The sequence below is a fragment of the Capra hircus genome, chromosome 4, assembly GCF_001704415.2.
Source record: "Capra hircus breed San Clemente chromosome 4, ASM170441v1, whole genome shotgun sequence".
Taxonomy (NCBI): Eukaryota; Metazoa; Chordata; class Mammalia; order Artiodactyla; family Bovidae; genus Capra; species Capra hircus.
The window spans coordinates 42,570,172-42,589,758 of record NC_030811.1 but is presented as its reverse complement, the minus strand read 5'-3'; the positions used below and the strand labels follow the sequence as shown (position 1 = coordinate 42,589,758).

Here is a 19,587-nt window from a genome sequence, read left to right as displayed (position 1 = left end):
AGAAAACTGAGATGAAATACGGGAGAGGGGGCAGCTTCATCCAGTGGAAACACGCCACTAGCAGGAGGCAGAGAGCCAAAACCTCACGTTACCTGGGGAGTTCTGAGGTGAGGAGCAGGGTGAGCAGCGGGGAGAGAAGCTGTACCCAGGGTGGAAGGCGGCCTGGAGGGGGACATAGGACATAATCTCTTCCTCAAAGAGACTGCAAAGTAGAAAAAAAAATTGTTAGTTCTCTGTCTATGAGAGAATGTTCACGAATTGCTGTAAGAGCAGGTACAATTCTCAAGAGACAGTAAAAGCACTTAGATTCACTTAGATGGGCACATCCTCGCATGCAAACTCTCCCTATTATTTTAAACCTCAATTAGTCCTACAACAAGGTCTCCATCAAGGACCACGTGTAGCTTATGATACCCTAGTCGTACATGTAAAGAAGGAAATGAAGAGCAGGTGTAAGAGCGGATGCCCTACTTCAGTCACAGCCACTAGAATCCTCCAGAACAAACAATGGGTGTTTTAGTCCAGGCTGTCGGGGAGAACCACCCAGAGCAGTTTCTCCAGTTGCTTTTCCAGAATTGTTTCAGGCTCAGCCCCTTACCTCAGCAAAATGACGAGATCTGCATCACAGGACAACTTTTCAAGCCCATGATTACCCTCAGTCCGAATGTAATGGATTTTCTCCCTAGGATAAATGTGGGAAAGAAAAGAATTACGCACTGACATAAGAGCTAAGGAATGAATCCCTTTCCAACCCCCTTTTCACCTTCAGTAGGGCTGAACAGTGATGTTCTAATGTCCAGAGTATTTTGAGGTAGGTTAGGTTCGTATTATTGGAGAAGGCAATGGCACCCCACTCCAGTACTCTTGCCTGGAAAATCCCATGGGCGGAGGAGCCTGGTAGGCTGCAGTCCATGGGGTCGCTAACAGTCAGATACGACTGAGCGACTTCACTTTCATGCATTGGAGAAGGAAATGGCAACCCACTCCAGTGTTCTTGACTGGAGAATCCCAGGGACGGGGGAGCCTGGTGGGCTGCCGTCTATGGGGTCGCACAGAGTCGGACACAACTGAAGCGACTGAGCAGCAGCAGCAGCAGGTTCATATTATAGGTTCCCAGGATGCTCGTCTAGGAACTGTTTTTCTCAGACTCGCACTGGGGGAGAAGCTGAGGAGCACAAACAAGCTGAGGTCCTTAGAGAGCCACACAGTTGGAAGTGGAGCTGGGAAGGGCTGCTGCGGGCTCATGGTGTTTTAGAAGTCATGGGAGCAAAGAGGCAGGGGACATCTCTCTCTCTTTTTTTTTTTTTTTTGGGACGTCTCTTGAGAAACCTTCTGCCTGATGGAAAATGAATTAAGTCCATACTGAGTCCAGAGAGGGTCCAGCCCCAGAATACAGGAGAACCTCCCATGTCAGTCCAAGCACAGGCAACAGTTTGTCTCTGTTTAATTACAACACATGCATTCTGACATTTTTACAACATTCAACTCCAATCTAGCAGTTATTCCAATAAGTCTATAGATAAATAAGATTTTTCCTTTTGATCAAATAAACTTTGTAATGTGTTTTTCTAACATTCAAATATTCAAAAATTTCAAACACTATGGCCAAAAATCACCCCTTATAATCATGCTTCAAAGAAGTTAGATGTTTTTTTCTCTTTCTTGAAGAGATACAGCAGAAATCTGGGAAGACTTAAGGACTGATATTTTATTAGTTTCACTTTTTTTGCTTAAATTTTGGAGATCCTTTTAGAGTCACATGTACTTGTAAGAAATTAATAAAGAGTGATCTGGTATACCTTTTAATCAGTTTCCTCTAATGGATGATTAAAAAAAGATTAATAAAAATACTGCAGATATTTTTTCTCTCTCTGATTATAATGATGTGAATCCAAATCTTCATCATAATTTGCTTGCTTTCAGGTAAAATATAATAAAATTGACCTTTTGGTGTGTGTATTTTTAAGGAGACAAGAGAAACTTTTTGGCTTCAACAAAGATACATAAAATAGAATTAAACAGAGAAACACACTGTGGTCCAACCTGTTAGTATAGATAGAGTACTGTTGTGGTAAATGTTATTTCCAAAACCCAGGGGTACTCCTAGTAGCTTCTCTGACAGGGGATTTGGAAATTGGACCAGGTGAGAGCCCGGCCAGGGGTGTGAGAACCACGCCTCCTCCAGCAGCTGCTTCTCCTTCTGTGTCTCCGTGTCCATGACTTCATGCGCCCGAGTGCTGTCCTCAAATCCTGATACCGCCTAATAGCCCTCTTCTCTGGAGGACTCTTGTGGACCCTGCTCCTCTGGTTTACTGACTTCAGTCCCATGAAGGACTGTCAAATTGATGCGTTCTCCCAATGGCAATGTCCCTGGGACAAGTCACTCTGCCACCCCAACAGACCCATACCTGGGTATGCCCCTGGTCTCCCTGCCTGGGGAAAAAGGAGAGAACATTTTAGGGGTCACTCTTTATTCCCAGGGTTCCTGGGGAAAAGAAGTCCAAAGAGAGTCAAGTCCATGAGGGCAGCAGGGTGCCTTCCTCAGCCAGGGGAAGCGGGACCCCCTGTAGTAGCTCTACCACTGCTCCCCACACTCAAACCACATCCACATGTCAGAAACCCAAGCAGAGTCTTCTGAGAGTTTTGGACACCCTCTGTCATGTTTGTGAAAATCCCAGGCAGACCTACTAGTCTAAGGGGCCTCCAAATGCCCCTGGGTCCAGCCCAAAGGCACTGGGGCCGAGGTGTGGGGAGATCTCTGAGGGTGAGAATGCCATCTGCCTCTCCTGCCTGCCTCCTATCAAGAAAACTCCAGTGCAAAGCTCCCATCAGAGCTCTGGTCAGTGGAGCCACCTGCTTCTTTGACATCCTGACATCTTCATTTGTGGCCTCAAAGGTCTCAAAACTCAATATCTACAATGAGATCCTTGACACCCCTCTTTCATTATCTCTGAATTCTGATCATGTCCTCCATGGCCCATAATACAATCTTTAGCTATATATTTGGCTTAAAAATATCACAACTGTCTATCATTTGTCTTTCTCAATAGATTATAAGTCCCATGAGATCAATTTTTGATTTGCTTCACTACTGGGTATGAAGCCCTAGTGCCATCTTGATTCAGAATACCTGCCCAATAAAAGCACTCGTTGAAGAAAGAAAGAAAGAATGAGGACAGCTACCACTCTATCTTCCCTCTTCCTGTGTGGTTTCCTTATGATTCACTTCTGTCTGCTGAATTCAGTTTTCTGAGAACTCATCCTCTATCATCTAACCCAGCAACTGGCTTTGTGAATCCAGAACAGTGGGTCCACGGCTCCCTGAGAATAGCAATGACCAAACAGGGATCATGGGCCCCTCGTGAGGACCATGGAGGAAGCAGTAAGAGAGGAGGTTTTCCTTTTAACTCGTGGACCTTTAAAATCAAGTTAACTCACCCTCACACCACGGCTAGGGGCAGGCCAAGGCCCAGTCACGGTGAGCAGAGCCCCGTGTTTTGGATCCTTGAAGCCTGACCCCTTGAAGAGCGGGCGTTTGCTCTCCTTCTGCCTTTTTGATTTCATGGCCAGTTTCTGACGTCACTTTGAGTTTTCAGTTTTTGAGGAGCTATTTGGGTTTCCAATCTGGGCTCTACAGGTCCTTCAGGGTCCATTAACTGTTTGAAATTGTATGCAAAGATTCACATTTCTATATTTGGAAGAGTCTATAAGAGTTTTCCTCAGATTCTCAGAAGGATATTTGTTTCTACATTAATTTCCAAGCTTTTTCTAATTCCAACATTCCCTAATTTCATGTCCCCCATATCTGGAAAAGTATAATTGTACAATGCCACACTGCAACAGAACCTTCAAGGTTTCTTAAATTTTGTTATAATGTGACACGTTGTGTTTACTATATAAATGCTGAAACTCTTCACTTCCCTTGGGAAATATACTCCAGTCTTTATTTTCACAGAGGATTGTTTTTATTGCTTTTAAAATGATTTAAATAAGACTCTAGTGCCTTTGGGGAGCTCACATTTCTCCCAAAAGCAAGCAGCAAATTCCTTACTTAGTGGTAGAGTCAGTAAGGTAAAAAATGTTCAAGAGCAATGACGTATCAGGAAGTTTTCAGGTAGTACAATGCCTCTGAAAATCCCTTGGTGATTCTCTTAAATTATTATGCAGTGTAAGTCAGAGAGAAGCCCATGAATTGACCAAATATGGCCCTGCCTTCCATGGCACAGTAATAAAACTTGGGCAGAGTTGAAAATAAATGGAAGTCACACTCATTCAAGATAAAGATCTTTAGTTCAGTCTGAAAGTGATCATTGTTTCCTGTCTTCATAGTAGAGGGTCAGGCTCTGACAGGAGAGTGGTACAAAGACAAAGAAGATATAGATCCTGCCCTAAGGAGCTTATGGTATTGTAGGCAGACATCAGTAGTGGTAGAATACAAGGGATAAAGGAAAATTACCTTAGAAGTACAAAAACAAATGCTAGTAAAGCAAGGCAAAAAAAATGCTAAAGTCTTCCTAGATCACTGAATCTTTGCATTTGATTTGAGCCTTTAAAATGGGCTGAAATGCCCTTAAGAGAAAAGCCATTCTAGGGGTAGGATAAAATACAGGCCCTTTGAGGGAGGTGAAAGACACCAGAAGGAAGAAAAAACCAGCCCAGGATGGAGAGTTAGATTAGAGCCTGACTTAGGGGACTATGGCAATTGTGCTTAGAAATTTTGACTTTACTATATACACAACAGGAGCCATGAGAAGTTTTTGGTTTCTGGCATTATTTTGTTTGTATTGAGGGATGAAAATGGAAGCATTTGTTAATGCATTTTGAAATTCTGGAGAGAAAAGATGCAGGAGTGTCTCAACACAGTTCATCTGGTTCTTGAATTGCAAAGAATTCCACTCTTATGAGAGGGCTTACATCTTGCCTTAGCATGACCTCTGGTATAAGAAAGGTTCCGTCAAAACCTTTTTGGACAAGGAGCTCAGAGTTTCACAAGGAACTGAAGTGCTTCCCACAAAGAATTCCCCCCAAGGGCCCCATGTAAATAAGCCAATTTTATTAGTTGATGCATTTTTCACAAGTTCTCAAACTATACCCAGATTTCCACCCCCTCCCCCATGAAACTAAGGTCTTATCGTAACTGGGAGGAAGAAAAAACTGCAGAAGATCTACATGGACAGCCTCTTTCGCTTGTCTCTCAAGCCCTCATAAAGTGGGCATGAGTCCCAAATCATAAATCTGGCCTGAACTGCTCAGTGGCCGGGCTAGGGCAGCCATGGCAGGATTAGGAAAAACGCAGGGCCGATCAGGGCCCAGCGAGGGTGAGGGGCAGCAGCGAGCCTGAAACAAGATCCCAGCTGGCCCCCTTAATGACAGTAAGGGTAGAGTCACATATCCACCACTGCCCCTCCACCTGCTATTATGCGGCCTGTTTCCTTGAGGACTAAATTCCAGAGAGGCTTCCAGTGAGACAGGCCTGGGACTTGATCCCTTTGTGGTCATGCTGCAATGCTTGCCCCTGGACATACCTCTCCTTGAACAACAGAATAGAATGTAACTGTATGGGACTAGAAATCACTGTGTGTGTGGGCAGTTGGGACAAATTCTGGACAAAAGATGTAGAGACCAAAAAACCCAACTGCCACTTTTGAAGAGCCTGAAGCAAAAGTAGAGGGCTGGAAACAAAAGCTGGGTAACTAAGCATTGCCCTCTGCACACAGCACCAAATAAAGGGAGGTGCAAAACATCCAAGCCACCCCTCTGGGCTGACCCCTGGATACACCCTCCCCTCCCCCTACATAAGAAACCAGTCCCCCCACACCCGGGGGAGTGAGCAAGCAAGGCGACCTGCTGTTCCTTTTTGCTCCCCTCTGCTGCAGCAGGTACCAATACGACCTTGCCTGAATTTCTTGTCTGGCCTCTAGTCAATTTCTATTGACTGGGGAAGGCCAAGAACTCAGGTGGCTAACACTGAGCTGCTCTGAGGTTCTCTGGAAGAGTGCCCTTGTGGCAGCTAGCCCTAAAGATAGTCCATGGGAAGCTTTATTGAAGGGCATAGGTGACATGGGATCTAAGGAGGTAACGCTGTTTATAGTAGAGTGAAAGTGGGTATCTGCTAAGAGATCCCTACAAGGTCTAGCAGAGAAATGGTGAAGATCCAAGCATAGGCCATTCAGGGAGGAGAGAAAAGCAGGGTTGGAAGAAAGTGAGGAGGTAAGTGTTTAGATGTGAAGCTGAAGAAAGAGGGAGGAGTTGAGATGGGCATTTGGGAGGATGGAGGCTCTAACTTATGTAGAGTAAAACCATAGGGAAAGTAGGTGTCAATGGGTGATGGATGGGAAAGAACAGTGAGTGATCCATCCTGGCAGGATTAATAAAGACTTGAATAGCAAAGAGATTATTTCGAGGTGTTGGTGACTCATTGAGGAGGTCAAAGTAGAGGATTACAGTTGTCCACCAGACTCAAAAGACCACCAGACAGGAGCTGGAGTCAGAGGGGGTCACCAGCTGCCTCCCTGCCCATGTTACCTGGTCCAGAGAAGCATCTCAGTGGAGCCCACATTGTGACCTGGTTTCAGTTGAGAAGAGACTGAGGGTAGAGGATTAAGTGACATGCCTCCATCACTGGCCCCTGTGCGCTAGAGCAAGTATTCAAACTTCAAGCGAACACAGTTAACCACTGAGCATCTCTAGCTTTTGAAATGTTGGGTGGTAAACTGCAGGAGAGATATACTCTAATACCTTGGTGAGAATGTAGGATTTAACTTCAGAGGATAATTTTTTCTTTTTATCACTTTGGATAGTTTTCCCTTCCAAATGAAGTGATTCAGTTTCAGAGACACTCATTCAAAAATGACCCTAATGAACAATAAGATTTAAGCAGTTAAAACACTTTTGAAACTTTTTTGTTTGTTCATTTATGAATATAGTCATCTAATATCTGGTACACTTTTAAATAATTATATTCTTTAAATAAAATAATTCATGTGGTGCTTTACATAAATAATCTTTGATGAAAGTTATTTTGCTCCTTTTCTGTGCTTCCCTCCAAATCAATGGAAAGCATTTTAGCATCATGTGAATAATTGGTAAGCTGACATGATAGCTATGCAACAGAACCCCTGGATCCTTCATTTTAAGTATTTAGGTTATAATTTAAATACACGAATAAAACACATCATAAGCATCTGCCGTCTGTCCACAGAGGTTGTTCCACCTGGAAAACCAGTGGGAGAGACCTGGAATTAAAGAGTGGTAGACAAGCCCCTACCTGAGTGTGTGGTTTCTTGCCAAGCTTGGCTGGCGCTCTTGCAGCATTTCAAAAATGTTTGGCTGGCGAAGAAATGCCACAATCTTGTCGTTATATGCTGAAACAGACAAAAGCACAAGTTGTGGTTGAGTCTCCAGCCCAGAGATGATTTCACTAATGATTGGAAAATGGCAGCTTGATACCAGGATTAATGGAGGAGAGTCTGAAGGGCAGGGAGCATACTCATCAAAAAAATGTAAGCTCTTGGGCTTTTTTTTCTGTGACATAATAGCCTGGCTATTTTTAAATGATCAAACCCAAAGCGAACCAGATCCAAGTTAATTATCTTTAATATTGGAGGAATTTAACTCGGTGTTAAATCATCCCCCCTTGTGAACAGATGGAAGAGAATAAAATAGGTCTTTCATGAGTGGAGCTCTACTCTGCTCCTTCCAACTTCTAATTCTCCCAGAGTTATTATGGCAAATTCAAAGAAATCCTTTTCTGAGCACTTGCACTTATGACTTCTGCCATTGGTTGAATTTCCCAATAGGGATAATGAAAACATCCAAATCCATGTAGACTCTTTCACCATCTTGATATAAGTGTTTTGGAAAGAGGTAGCTGAAGTTAGGCATGGAGGCTCTTCTAGCTTATCCTCATACACACGCGGGAATAGAGGTCTAAATTAGAAACTGCATCTAAAAGCAACCACATCTGTCACCTTATCTACACTATGCTATCCGGGGACCCAGCTAACAAACCACTGAATAGAATAAAAAAGGAGGGGAATGAGGGTCTGGAAGAGGGGAGAGAAAAAGAAGGGAAGAGAGAAGGACATGGTGAGGAGGAGGGAAAGGCAAGAGGGGCAAGAGGATGATGGGAACCAGGGGTAGGGGAGTAGACAACACCAGAAAGGAAGCACAGAGTCCTGAATATTAAAGGAGTCACAATAAGAAAAACAAGGTGTTGGCTATCCAGGGGTTTACAAGCGTGATACATACCCAGTGGCAAGGAGTCATGCTGGTGCTGGCTTCGAATAGCAGCTACTAGGCTGTGTCCTGGCCTGGCCAGTAAAGAGGCTCCTCTGTTTCTAGAGACTTCAGAGGCCTAATTTCAAAATAAAATTGTAAGTGTTAAAAACCTCATCCATTTCAGATGATCTCTGGATACTAATTTTTCAATATGAGTGGCAAAAAGGCCCTGACATCACCTAAATGAAAGGAGGAATGAAGTTATAATCCCAAAAGTGACGGAAAATTAACATGTTCAAAAAAAAAAAGTCTCAGTAGAATGGTTGGTGTTGTGGTTTTTAAAAGTGACCTATGTCAAATGCCATGAATGGTCATCTCATTAATACATGTGATAGGCTATGAAATATTTCTCATCAGAAATATTTTAAAGGGAATATTGTCAGTAAAGTAGGTCTATCATCTTCATCTCTAAGGGGCAGCACCGAACTTCATAACCAAATGTGGACTGGGCTGGCTGTCTTAAACAGTATTTATTATACTTGAAAGGTCATTCTTTGTTTATTCTTTTCTCTCACTTACTAGACTGGTTACTCCTTATACAGTCTTTATACTCTTTACACAGTCTCATATCCTCACAAAATTTGGCAAGGTAAGCATTATTCACCCCAGTTTACAAATGGGGAACTTGAGGATCAGAGAAAATAAGTTTTTCCAAACTTTTAAACTGTAAGAGATAGAACCAGAATACTAACTAATGCTTGACTGTCAAGAATTGCTTTTAGATTCCCCATACTACTAGCCTGCATCCAGTATTTTGGTTTGGGTTGGACATTTTGACAAAACTTCATGGGACACAGGATTTGCTTAGTTTAAAACTGATATTTGCGATGATTAACTTTAATTTAGCTTGATTTTAAATTTTTATAAATTCCCTAGGTTCTAGAGCATGACAATGAGTTTCTACCATGATTCCATATATATTTTGATCCCAAAAGGACCCTTGCAGGGTAAGCTATCTGAACGGAGGCATCACAGATTTTCCACACTGGAGTACATTCACCAGATATATGGCGATGGGTGTAGATGACTCACTCTATGGTATGTGACAAAGAAGTCAAAATACGCTTCAAAATATTTAAGAATTTTAAAGATGACATTGGAAGATATTCATAAAGAGCTCAAATATCCAGACAAAAAGGAAGAAAGAAAAATTTCCAAGACCAGAATTCACACACACAGAATTCAGGGGAGGTGATGAGTTCCTATAGCATAAACCCCAGAAAGGTCAGGTCCATCTAAAAGTGGTCATTTAAGACTAGGCCCTGTGTGATACTGCAAGTGACACTCTTCAAGGCAGATTATGTAGGACTTCCTAATTACAGAAATGGTAATTGGGGGTTTTCCTTTAGGTTCTACTTTCATATTTCACACAGACAAGAATAACATCCCTCAGATAAGATGTGCTACCAGTTCACTCTCTGTATGTGGCAGTCTTTGAACTGCTCCTCTGGAATAAGGAGGGATGCAGAGTCATCCTTTTTCTCTCCTGATCCTTCTTCTTGCCCTTGTCTCACTTGAGGGACAAGGGGAATAGATTTTGTGCCACTCTGGCTGACTTCTCACTTTGATGCCATCGGCACCCAGCTCTCTTCAGAGGGTATAGTCAGCTACCAAGATTTAGATGCTGGAATTTCTGTAACAGCACTTTCTGGTTAAACGGTTACAATGCAAAGTAATGAAAGAAAGGTTTGCTGATGGCTGATATGCCATATTTAGTCTCATATTTTTCTCTTTCCATGAATTAATAAATATGTAAAGGCTTCCTGGGACTGAAATAGCTCTCTTCCTTCCAGGGGGTTGTGTCAGTCTGCTGTAATGTGTGCTGAAAATATTTGCGATGCTATAAAGACAGGAATCTTGAAAACAGCTGAAGGCTAAGTAAGAGATGAATTACAGAAAGAAACTGGGAAAGCAGCTGGACCTGAGAATGGAACTCCAGAAGGCCTGGCTGTGCACTGAACTTTGCCTGGAGGAAAACAAGGCTTTGAAGCAGGAAGAGGCTCACTTCTCTTCCCGGGGTCGTAAGGAATGCAAGTGTTGTAGAAACGCTTTAGGGGAAAATGGTTCCTGGTTCTCAGGTTACCTGCTTACTACAAAACCAAGCCAGACTGAAAGACTGCAGAACCAGAGGAAGGTCAGCTACTCTGAAGGCAGATGACTGGCTGAGGGTTATGCATCACCATGACTATGAGCGAGACAGAGGAAACAATACGGGGAGCGGTGAGGCTTGTGGAGTCCTGAGCCATGGCAACATTGGCCGAGGAAAAAGGAGGTGACTGTAGAGCGGTGCTGGATGGACTCCAGATGAGAGAATTGGAGGATGATAGCACTAAATAGAAATGTGCTTCTCCAATAGGGGCCAGGAATTTACAGGGATGGAAACAATTTCAGGCAGAGCTAAAAAAGACTCTAATATTCTAAGATTTCATAGAACTTGGTATGTGCTGGGATCCTTGTGGTTCAGTTGTTGTTCAGTTGCTAAGGTGTGTCCAACTCTTTGTGACCCCATGGACTGCAGCATGACCTAGGCTCTCCTCTCCTTTACTATCACTTTCGCAAATGTGGCCCCAAAGTGGTAATAAATGGTCCATCGAGGGAAGCCTGCCATCAGCTGAGTAACTAATTTGGATTTCACTGCAAACATGATGCTAACATTTGCTTTCCTAACTACTTAAAATACCTAAAAGAATGAATTTTCCATTTAAAACCAAGATTATATGACTCCCTGTAATTCCCAGAATTTGACACTTTTGGACACTTTTTGGGTCACTGAGTTTCTCAGGAAGGGGTGCATGTGTGTGCATGTGTGTGCAAGCACACAAGAGAGAGATATAGAAAGAGGGGGGGGAGGGAAGAAAGGGGGAAGAAAGGAGGAAGAGGGAGGGGTAGGGTGGGGAGGGAGGGGGAGAAGGTGGGAGAGAAGGAGAAAGAGGGGCGAGGAGAGTCACATGGCCAGGGGAGGGAGGGAGAAGAGAGCCCCACATGACTGCGTTTTAGATTTCTTTTCCTTTTGATGTTGAGATAGCTTTAATCATAATTGCAAATATACAAACTTCAAACATTTAGCTCTCCAGACAAAACAGAATAGATATGCTCAAAAAATAGTTTCCAGCAACTGGAAAACAAGCTTCTCTTCTGTGTTACAATTTGGGAATGTAAACTGGTGTTTTTTAAAAAAATCTGTGATTGAAAACTGCAGGTTTTAGACTGAATTTGGGTTCATCATCAGCTAATGCTGTCTCAAAAATGCTGGAGACCTGGTGATAAACAGTGCAAGTTCAGAGGAAAAGCCCAATTGATGAATTTATGTTCATCTCTAAATTCTTTTTGTATTCTAAAAGTAGATCATTAACAAAGTTTGCAGAACTATACAGAAGTAAGAGCGATCTATGAGGTTTTTCAACATATTTCTAATGGCAAAAATTGGACAACAAACATAATGTACAAGAGAAAGGTTTGAATTAAATTATGGCAATCCATAGAATAAAGTATAGAAGAATTTTAATGGCATGGAAACTATCTACAATGTGCTATAATGGTAAAGGAAGATACAGAAGCATAGACAACACAATTCAATTGTTTACTTCATTGTGTACTAGGAATTTTCTCCAGATGGAGGGCTATACCAGCCTTTTGACATCTTTTCCATCTGTGCCTATATTTTCTATACTCGTTAGATACCACTTTAAATTCAAAAGTGTACTTTCATAGGTTATCTGAATTTTACAAACTTCCAAACAAACTTGTAGTCAAGTATAGGTTACATGGAATCAAGAGGAAAATTCCCAATTTTAAGAAGCTGTGTAAAGTTACCCTTCCCAAAGGCCAGCTTCCTGCATGATGGCCTCTGTCATTAGAGTTGATACAATGACTTTTGTCACAAAAGCAGCTCACTGCAAAGTATGATTCATCGTGACTTCTGCTTTGAGAGTGAAAAGTCAGTTTCTCCTTCCTGTCGGACTCCTGTCCTTTACTTGAGGCAATTACTGTTAAACATTTTTATATGTACCCTTCCAGAAATGTTCTATGACTTATGACTTCTCTTACTTGACCAAGATAGGATGGTGAAAGAAACAAACATTATGTGGTCTGTTATCCTTCCTTACTGGTAATTTACATTGCAAACTGCAGTATAAACAAGCAAAGCTGACCTCCAGTGATTTCCTTATTGATAGAGACATGGGCTCTTGATCTGCTCTTTTCCACTTATCCATGTTCAATTCCATCTGGACACTATGGAAGTGATAAAACCTGTTTTGTTGGCACTTAAATATATTGCAGATGGACGTGCCACTGTATTAAAAAGCACATGAAAGAGTCAAATCATGAGCTATACTTTAGTAAAAATTAATTTAAAAAAAGTCAAAGAATGATATTTTTATGCATAGAATCCTATATTCCTCATATTAACTGCTTTCAGGAAACTGTCTCAACAGTTTTCAGGTGAGGTAAAGGCTAAAAAGACGTTGAGCAGTGCTTCTACTAATAACCTATTGTTGGGGGTTTGAAGGGAATTTTTACCATCTAGGATCTTGACTTTGTAAACCGATTTTAATTCCGTCCTTAAGTACAATGATAAAAAAAAAATCAACTCCTGAACAACACTGAAGAAATGGCTCCTGAAGGTGAACAGAAAATATTGATTCCCAAAGCTGAGGTCTAAGAAACATCTAGAGTGAATTCCCTATTGCCCATGAGAGGTGACACAGAAAAATCATGGATTATGGAAATACTTTATTGATATTCCTAACTCTCATCTTTCTGACCGCTAGCTGTCATTTCTAATTGGCTCTCCTGCTGTTTCCATCTTCATCATTGACTTATATAAAGGCACACCTGCCAGACTCCCCACCTGGCTTTCCTGCTTATCTTCTCTGGGAGCCATTCATGAGACTGTGTGTCTAGCCTCACAGATGCTGAGAATCATAGAGCCGAAGGGGACTTTAGTGGTCATCCCAGTTCCCTTCTCTCTGCTTACAGATGGGGAAACTGAGTCCATGGAAAGGGAAGGAAGGTGCAATGACCCAGAGCACCTCTGCAGAGAGGCCAGAGATGGGACTTTGATCTGGTGACCCAAGTCTCAAGTCTCCCTCCTCCACACCCCTTGACTCCCTGAGGGTGTGTTGTTTCTTTGTCACCAACTTAGGGCCTCATCACCTATATGGTCTGTGGCAGTGGCCTCTCATGGCCTTTCTCACATTCTCCTGTGCCACAATCCCATCTCTTCTTGGCTGTCACTGTCTCCTTTAAAAATATGAGTTTATACTGGAATGGGAGTTGAGAAATCTGAACTTCTGTTCTTGAACTCCCTGGGTGATCTGAGTCCTTGATACTTCAGTTCACTTGATTGTGAAATATGATGATTAACCAGAGTGAAATTACCACCTAGGAGTGTTTGGAGACGCTTAATGGAGATGCTTCTCTTGTGGCTCAGCAGGTAAAGAATCCACATGCAATGCAGGAGACCAGGGTTCAATCCCTGGGTCAGGAAGATCTCCTGGAGAAGGACATGGAAACCCACTCCAGTATTCTTGTCTGGAGAATCCCATGGACAGAGGAGCCTGGTGGGCTACAGTCCATGGGGTCGCAAAGAGTCGGACACAACTGAGCAACTAAGCACAAGGGTATTTTGGTTTTTGTTTCTGTTGTCATAGTAACTGACACTCCTGAAATTTAATGAATGGGACCAGGAGAAAAGATCCTGCAATGACAAGGAATGATTCTACACTTCAGAGAACTGTTACCCCAAATTGCTAATAATCGTCCCCTTTTGTGAAACAGTGGGTGAACTGATCTCTAAAAGCCCATTTTAATATATAAATCATCATATTATTCTTCTCAAATTCATTCCAAGGACTTTTTAAAAAAGTCCTAACTCTTTCATGTGGCATTCAAAGCTTTCCAAATTTCGAAACAAAAACCAAGTGGAAACTTACTATTCTGCTCACACTGAACTATTTATTCCCTGTCTTTCTTCAGACCTTTCTCAACCCCATCTCGGCTCCTTATCCTTCAGCTATGCTCTCTGTGGGGGCTGCCCTTTCTCTGCCTCTGTACTTGCTAGGTTTTACCAATTTCTCCAGGTCTAGGTCAAGCACCTTCTTTTAAAAGAAACCTTTTCCTGGCCTCCTTTGAACTTCTGTGGCATTTGTCCTAACAGCTCTCTTGGCACTCAACCATATTCTAATTTCTTGTGTTACTTAACTCTGTGTATGTTTCTGGCTTCAGAAATAGAATCACATTTTTCCAGGGCAGGGGTCATATCTCACACATCTTTGCATTTCACAATGTTCACAGAAACCCTGTACTTCATCAATATTTGTGAAACAAAATCATATTAGAGCAAACACAAGGAACATTTCCACCCCCCCTCTCTGTTTTTACACTGAGGTCTTCCTGACTCCTCACACTGTAGGCTGTGTTCTCACAGTAGGAGGAACCAGGTATTTGCTTTCATAGAGCCTGAGTCCCTGTTTTCCCTGGTGTGCTGCCTCTGGATCAGGTATTCTCTGCCTCCCAGCTTCCTGCTTGGTTTTCCCTTGTGTCACTGCAAAGCTACGAACAGAGAGAGGTTGGGCAGAGGGATGACAGTGGCTTAAAAACCTGATGGACAGTTAATTGGAGAGTGAATGAATTAGGAAGTATACAGATGGCTGACACCCTTTTCTCATCACATGTTAGTCCTTCTTGGCTGATGCAGATGGCACTTTCTTATTAACATTGATATTCAGTGTGGCTGTGTTTGGGCTAGTCAATAACATCAAGGAAATGTTTTGGAACAGGTAAACCTCAGATATGCAGATGACACCACCCTTATGGCAGAAAGTGAAGAGGAACTAAAAAGCCTCTTGATGAAAGTGAAAGAGGAGAGGGAAAAAGTTGGTTTAAAGCTCAACATTCAGAAAACGAAGATCATGGCATCTAGTCTCATCGCTTCGTGGGAAATAGATGGGGAAACAGTGGAAACAGTGTCAGACTTTATATTTTGGGGCTCCAAAATCACTGCAGATGGTGATTGCAGCCATGAAATTAAAAGACGCTTACTCCTTGGAAGAAAAGTTATGACCAACCTAGATAGCATATTCAAAACCAGAGACATTACTTTGCCGACTAAGGTCCGTCTAGTCAAGGCTATGGTTTTTCCAGTAGTTGTGTATGGATGTGAGAGTTGGACTGTGAAGAAAGCTGAGCACCGAAGAATTGATGCTTTTGAACTGTGGTGTTGGAGAAGACTCTTGAGAGTCCCTTGGACTGCAAGGAGATCCAACCAAGTCCATTCTGAAGGAGATTAGCCCTGGGATTTCTTTGGAAGGAATGATGCTAAAGCTGAAGCTCCAGTACTTTGGCCACCTCATGCAAAGAGTTGACTCATTGGAAAAGACTTTGATGCTGGGAGGGATTGGGGGCAGGAGGAGAAGGGGACAACAGAGGATGAAATGGCTGGATGGCATCACGGACTCGATGGACGTGAGTCTGAGTGAACTCTGGGAGTTGGTGATGGACAGGGAGGCCTGGCGTGCTGCGATTCATGGGGTCGCAAAGAGTCGGACACGACTGAGCGACTGAACTGAACTGAACTGAACTGAAATTGATGCTCATGATCTTAATCTCGTTCTTTCAACAGGAAGCTTTTAAAATTTATATTTTCAGGTTAACTTCATATATATGTGATAGATTTATATGTTTAGGGGTTTCATTGAGTAATTGACTTTTTTTTTTCATCGACCGTGGTGAATCTGAATCTGTCTGGCAGTACTGAGCTACTTTTATCATATGCTATGATGCTGTGTGTTAATACTGAAATTCACCTTAATAATATTAAAGAGTTTGGACATTTAAAATAGATTAAAACGGCATATTCAAGTTGATACAGAGTTCTTAATTTACCCATTATCATATCAAGACAATACATCTTGTGATTTCTGAAGTGCTATAAAAGGGAGAGGGGACTATATATGCTGAGCTGAGAAGTTGGGGCACGGCTTTCTGTAGCCTGTGAATGTGTCAACTGCTGAGTTCCTGGAATCTGGAGGGTCCTGACACCCACATAACCCCTGGAGAGTGTATAATACTCCCTCATGCATGGTTACATACACATTTTATGTATATGCAGTAAGAGTTAACATGCTTTCAATAGTACCCTAAAAAAATGATACTTAAGATGACTCCATGAAAGAAAAATTCAATTTACCACACTGGCCTTAGACTGTGAGTGTCCCTGGTTAGAAATAGTTACATTTCTCAGTGTATACAGATGAGTGTCCTGAAAAACTAGTAAAGGTTTTTTTCTTGTATACTAAGCTTTCACTAAAACAAGCTCTTCCTTTGAGACTCATGTCTGCTCTCTAGAGGCTGACAGGTAGATGGCTATTTTCTGCTTCTAGAGATGCCCAGTGTGGCTCTCCCTGGAATGACTCTCTGTGGGACCATATATATGTTTCTTCTCTTTCTACAGTACTTTTTCCATTTTTTTTAACCTCATTATAATCTAACTCTATAAGCTGCTTTATTGGAAATGGTTCTCAGAGCCTGTATCATCTGAGACCCTGGTGGTTTCTATGAAAAGAAGGTATAGATACTTGGGAAATGTCAGTCAGGACATAAAAAAAGAGATTTGCTCATATTATTGTCAGGAACAAATTAGCAATAGAAAAAAAGCTATGTTTTGAGTTTTGGTTCAAGAAGGGAGAACAGGAAAGGATATGGGATATAGAAAAAGGAATTCAGAAAGGCAAGGAACCTGATGCTTAAGAAAGGGGGCAGCCTTTCATGGCCCAGCAGAAGGTAATCAATCATGTTGAGTGAAAGAACATATAAACCAGGGAAGGGCAGATGGTAGGGTGGGAACAGAGTATTCATGCGGCCCAGTTCATTTCCCCCAGTTTTCAGTCCATGAATGAAGTCTTGTCCAAAATCTAGGGAGAGGGAGAAGTTTAAAACAGTCATAAGCTGCCTAGTGGTTCTACCATCGTTTTAAGAATTCACACACGACCAGTGGGCTGAGGAAACACCACGTCAGCCATAAGTATAGGGATGTCTTGATGCTGTACTTTCAGTTTTCTTTAAACTAGACGGATTTTTCAGTAACGTGACTGTGTAGGAAAAAAGGAAAGGCAGAAGGAAAGCAATCTGAGGATGGGTCCAGGACAGGAAGTGGGTGCCTCGAGTCATCAGCCTCCCTACTAAAGATCATCCGGATTTGGCCCAGCCCCTGGGGGTAAAGGCAACTCTAGATCCTGGCCCCACCAGGACAGGCTGACCCCTGTCTTGTGAATGGTAGGGCAGGGGCAGAGGAGGTGTTACCTCTCCAGCACTGTAACTTCGGAGCCTCTGGAGATGCTGTCGATGGGTCAGATGGTTGGGAAGACGACCGTTCTGAAGAGGGATTCGGGGGTCAATAAAAGTGGTAGCTCGACTGTTGTGGTCCACGAAGAAAGACTATAGACAGACCAGGAAAGAGCACACACATGAGAACCAGCCAAGTGAAGTGAGTGGCACCCAGGAGCACTCCAGGGCGCAGCCATCACGTTTATGTTTGCCCCTCCTTTTCAGCTACTCAGAACTAGATGGGAGATGCCTCTGCTGCTGCATGCTCAGGAGTTCAGTGAAGCCCCCAGTCGCTGATAAACACTTTATCGGGTGTGAGTTGCAGCGGAGCAATTGTAACACCTTATTTACCATGGAATATAAGAGAAACAGATCTTTTGATGGATAAGTCATTCTAGTAATTAATCATTTGGAGAGCATTTAGTTTGTTTTTAAAATAATGCCCCTTTTTGATTATAGAATTAATATAGTCTCATTGAGAAATAACTTAAAAAGGATAAAAATGTACAAAGAAGATAACTAAAAATCATCCCAAATGTTACAGTCTAAAGGTAATCAACAAAATGTTTTTGTGAATTTTTTTGTTTTCTCTTCTGTGCAAATATACATTTATTTTCCTAACATCAGCACCTACAATTTTGTTATCTAAGATTTTTTCACCTATTATTTTATGAGCATTTCTCTAAGTTATTAAATATTCTTTTAACACAGAATTTTATTGAGTATATGGTGTACAGTTTGATGGATCGGTTCAGTTAGTTCAGTTGCTCAGTCGTGTCTGACTCTTTGCGACCCCATGGGCTGTAGCACTCCAGGCCTCCCTGTCCATCACCAACACCTGGAGCTTACTCAAACTCATGTCCATTGACTCAGCGATGCCATCCAACTATCTCATCCTCTGTCGTCCCCTTCTCCTCCTGCCTTCAATCTTTCCCAGCATCAGGGTCTTTTTAAATGAGTCAGTTCTTCGCATCAGGTGGCCAAAGTATTGGAGTTTCAGCCTCAGCATCAGTCCTTCCAATGAATATTCAGGACTGATTTCCTTTAGGATGGACTGGTTGGATCTCCTTGCAGTCCAAGGGACTCTCAAGTGTCTTCAATACCACAGTTCAAAAGCATCAATTCTTCAGCACTCAGCTTTCCTTACAGTCCAACTCTCACATCCATAAGTGACTACTGGAAAAACCATAGCTTTGATTAGACAGACCTTTGTTGGCAAAGAAATGTCTCTGCTTTTTAAAATGCTGTCTAGGTTGGTCATAACTTTTCGTTCAAGGAGCAAAGCATCTTTTAATTTCATGGCTGCAATCACCATCTGCAGTGATTTTGGAGCTCAAAAAAATAGTCTATCATTGTTTCTACAGTTTCCCCATCTATTTGCCATGAAGTGATGGGATCAGACGCCATGATCTTTGTTTTCTGAACACTGAGCTTTAAGCCAACTTTTTCACTCTCCTCTTTCATTTTCATCAAGAGGCTCTTTAGTTCTTCTTTGCTTTTTGCCATAAGGGTGGTATTATCTGCATATCTGAGGTTATTGATATTTCTTCTAGCAATCTTGATTCCAGCTTGTGCTTCCTCCAGCCCAGTGATTCTCATATGTACTCTGAATATAAGTTAAATAAGCAGGGTGACAATATACAGCCTTGATGTACTCCTTTTCTTATTTGAAACCAGTCTGTTGTTCCATGTCCAGTCCTATCTGTTGCTTCCTGACCTGCATACAGATATCTCAAGAGGCAAGTCAGGTGGTCTGCTATTCACATCTCTTTTAGAATTTTCCACAGTTTGTGGTGATTCACACAGTCAAAGGCTTTGGCATAGTCAATAAAGCAGAAAGAGATGTTTTTCTGGAACTCTTTCGCTTTTTCCATGATCCAGCAGATGTTTGCAATTTGATCTCTGGTTCCTCTGCCTTTTCTAAAACCAGCTTGAGCATCTGGAAGTTCATGGTTCACATACTGTTGAAGCTTGGCTTGG

The 19,587-nt window shown here is 42.2% G+C and overlaps 1 protein-coding gene across 2 annotated transcripts in view; it reads right to left on the bottom strand.

Annotated features, from left to right (window-relative positions):
• The window catches only part of HECW1 (HECT, C2 and WW domain containing E3 ubiquitin protein ligase 1), a 319,356-nt gene that overhangs the window by 66,206 nt on the left and 233,563 nt on the right, over positions 1-19,587 (bottom strand). For both annotated transcript variants that reach the window (XM_018047001.1, XM_018047002.1), the window contains 5 exons: positions 17,584-17,718; positions 8,251-8,356; positions 7,268-7,364; positions 599-682; positions 93-202 (listed from right to left, as the gene is read on the bottom strand). In XM_018047001.1, the coding sequence (XP_017902490.1) occupies positions 93-202; positions 599-682; positions 7,268-7,364; positions 8,251-8,356; positions 17,584-17,718 (532 nt within the window). The remainder of the gene's footprint in view (positions 1-92; positions 203-598; positions 683-7,267; positions 7,365-8,250; positions 8,357-17,583; positions 17,719-19,587) is intronic.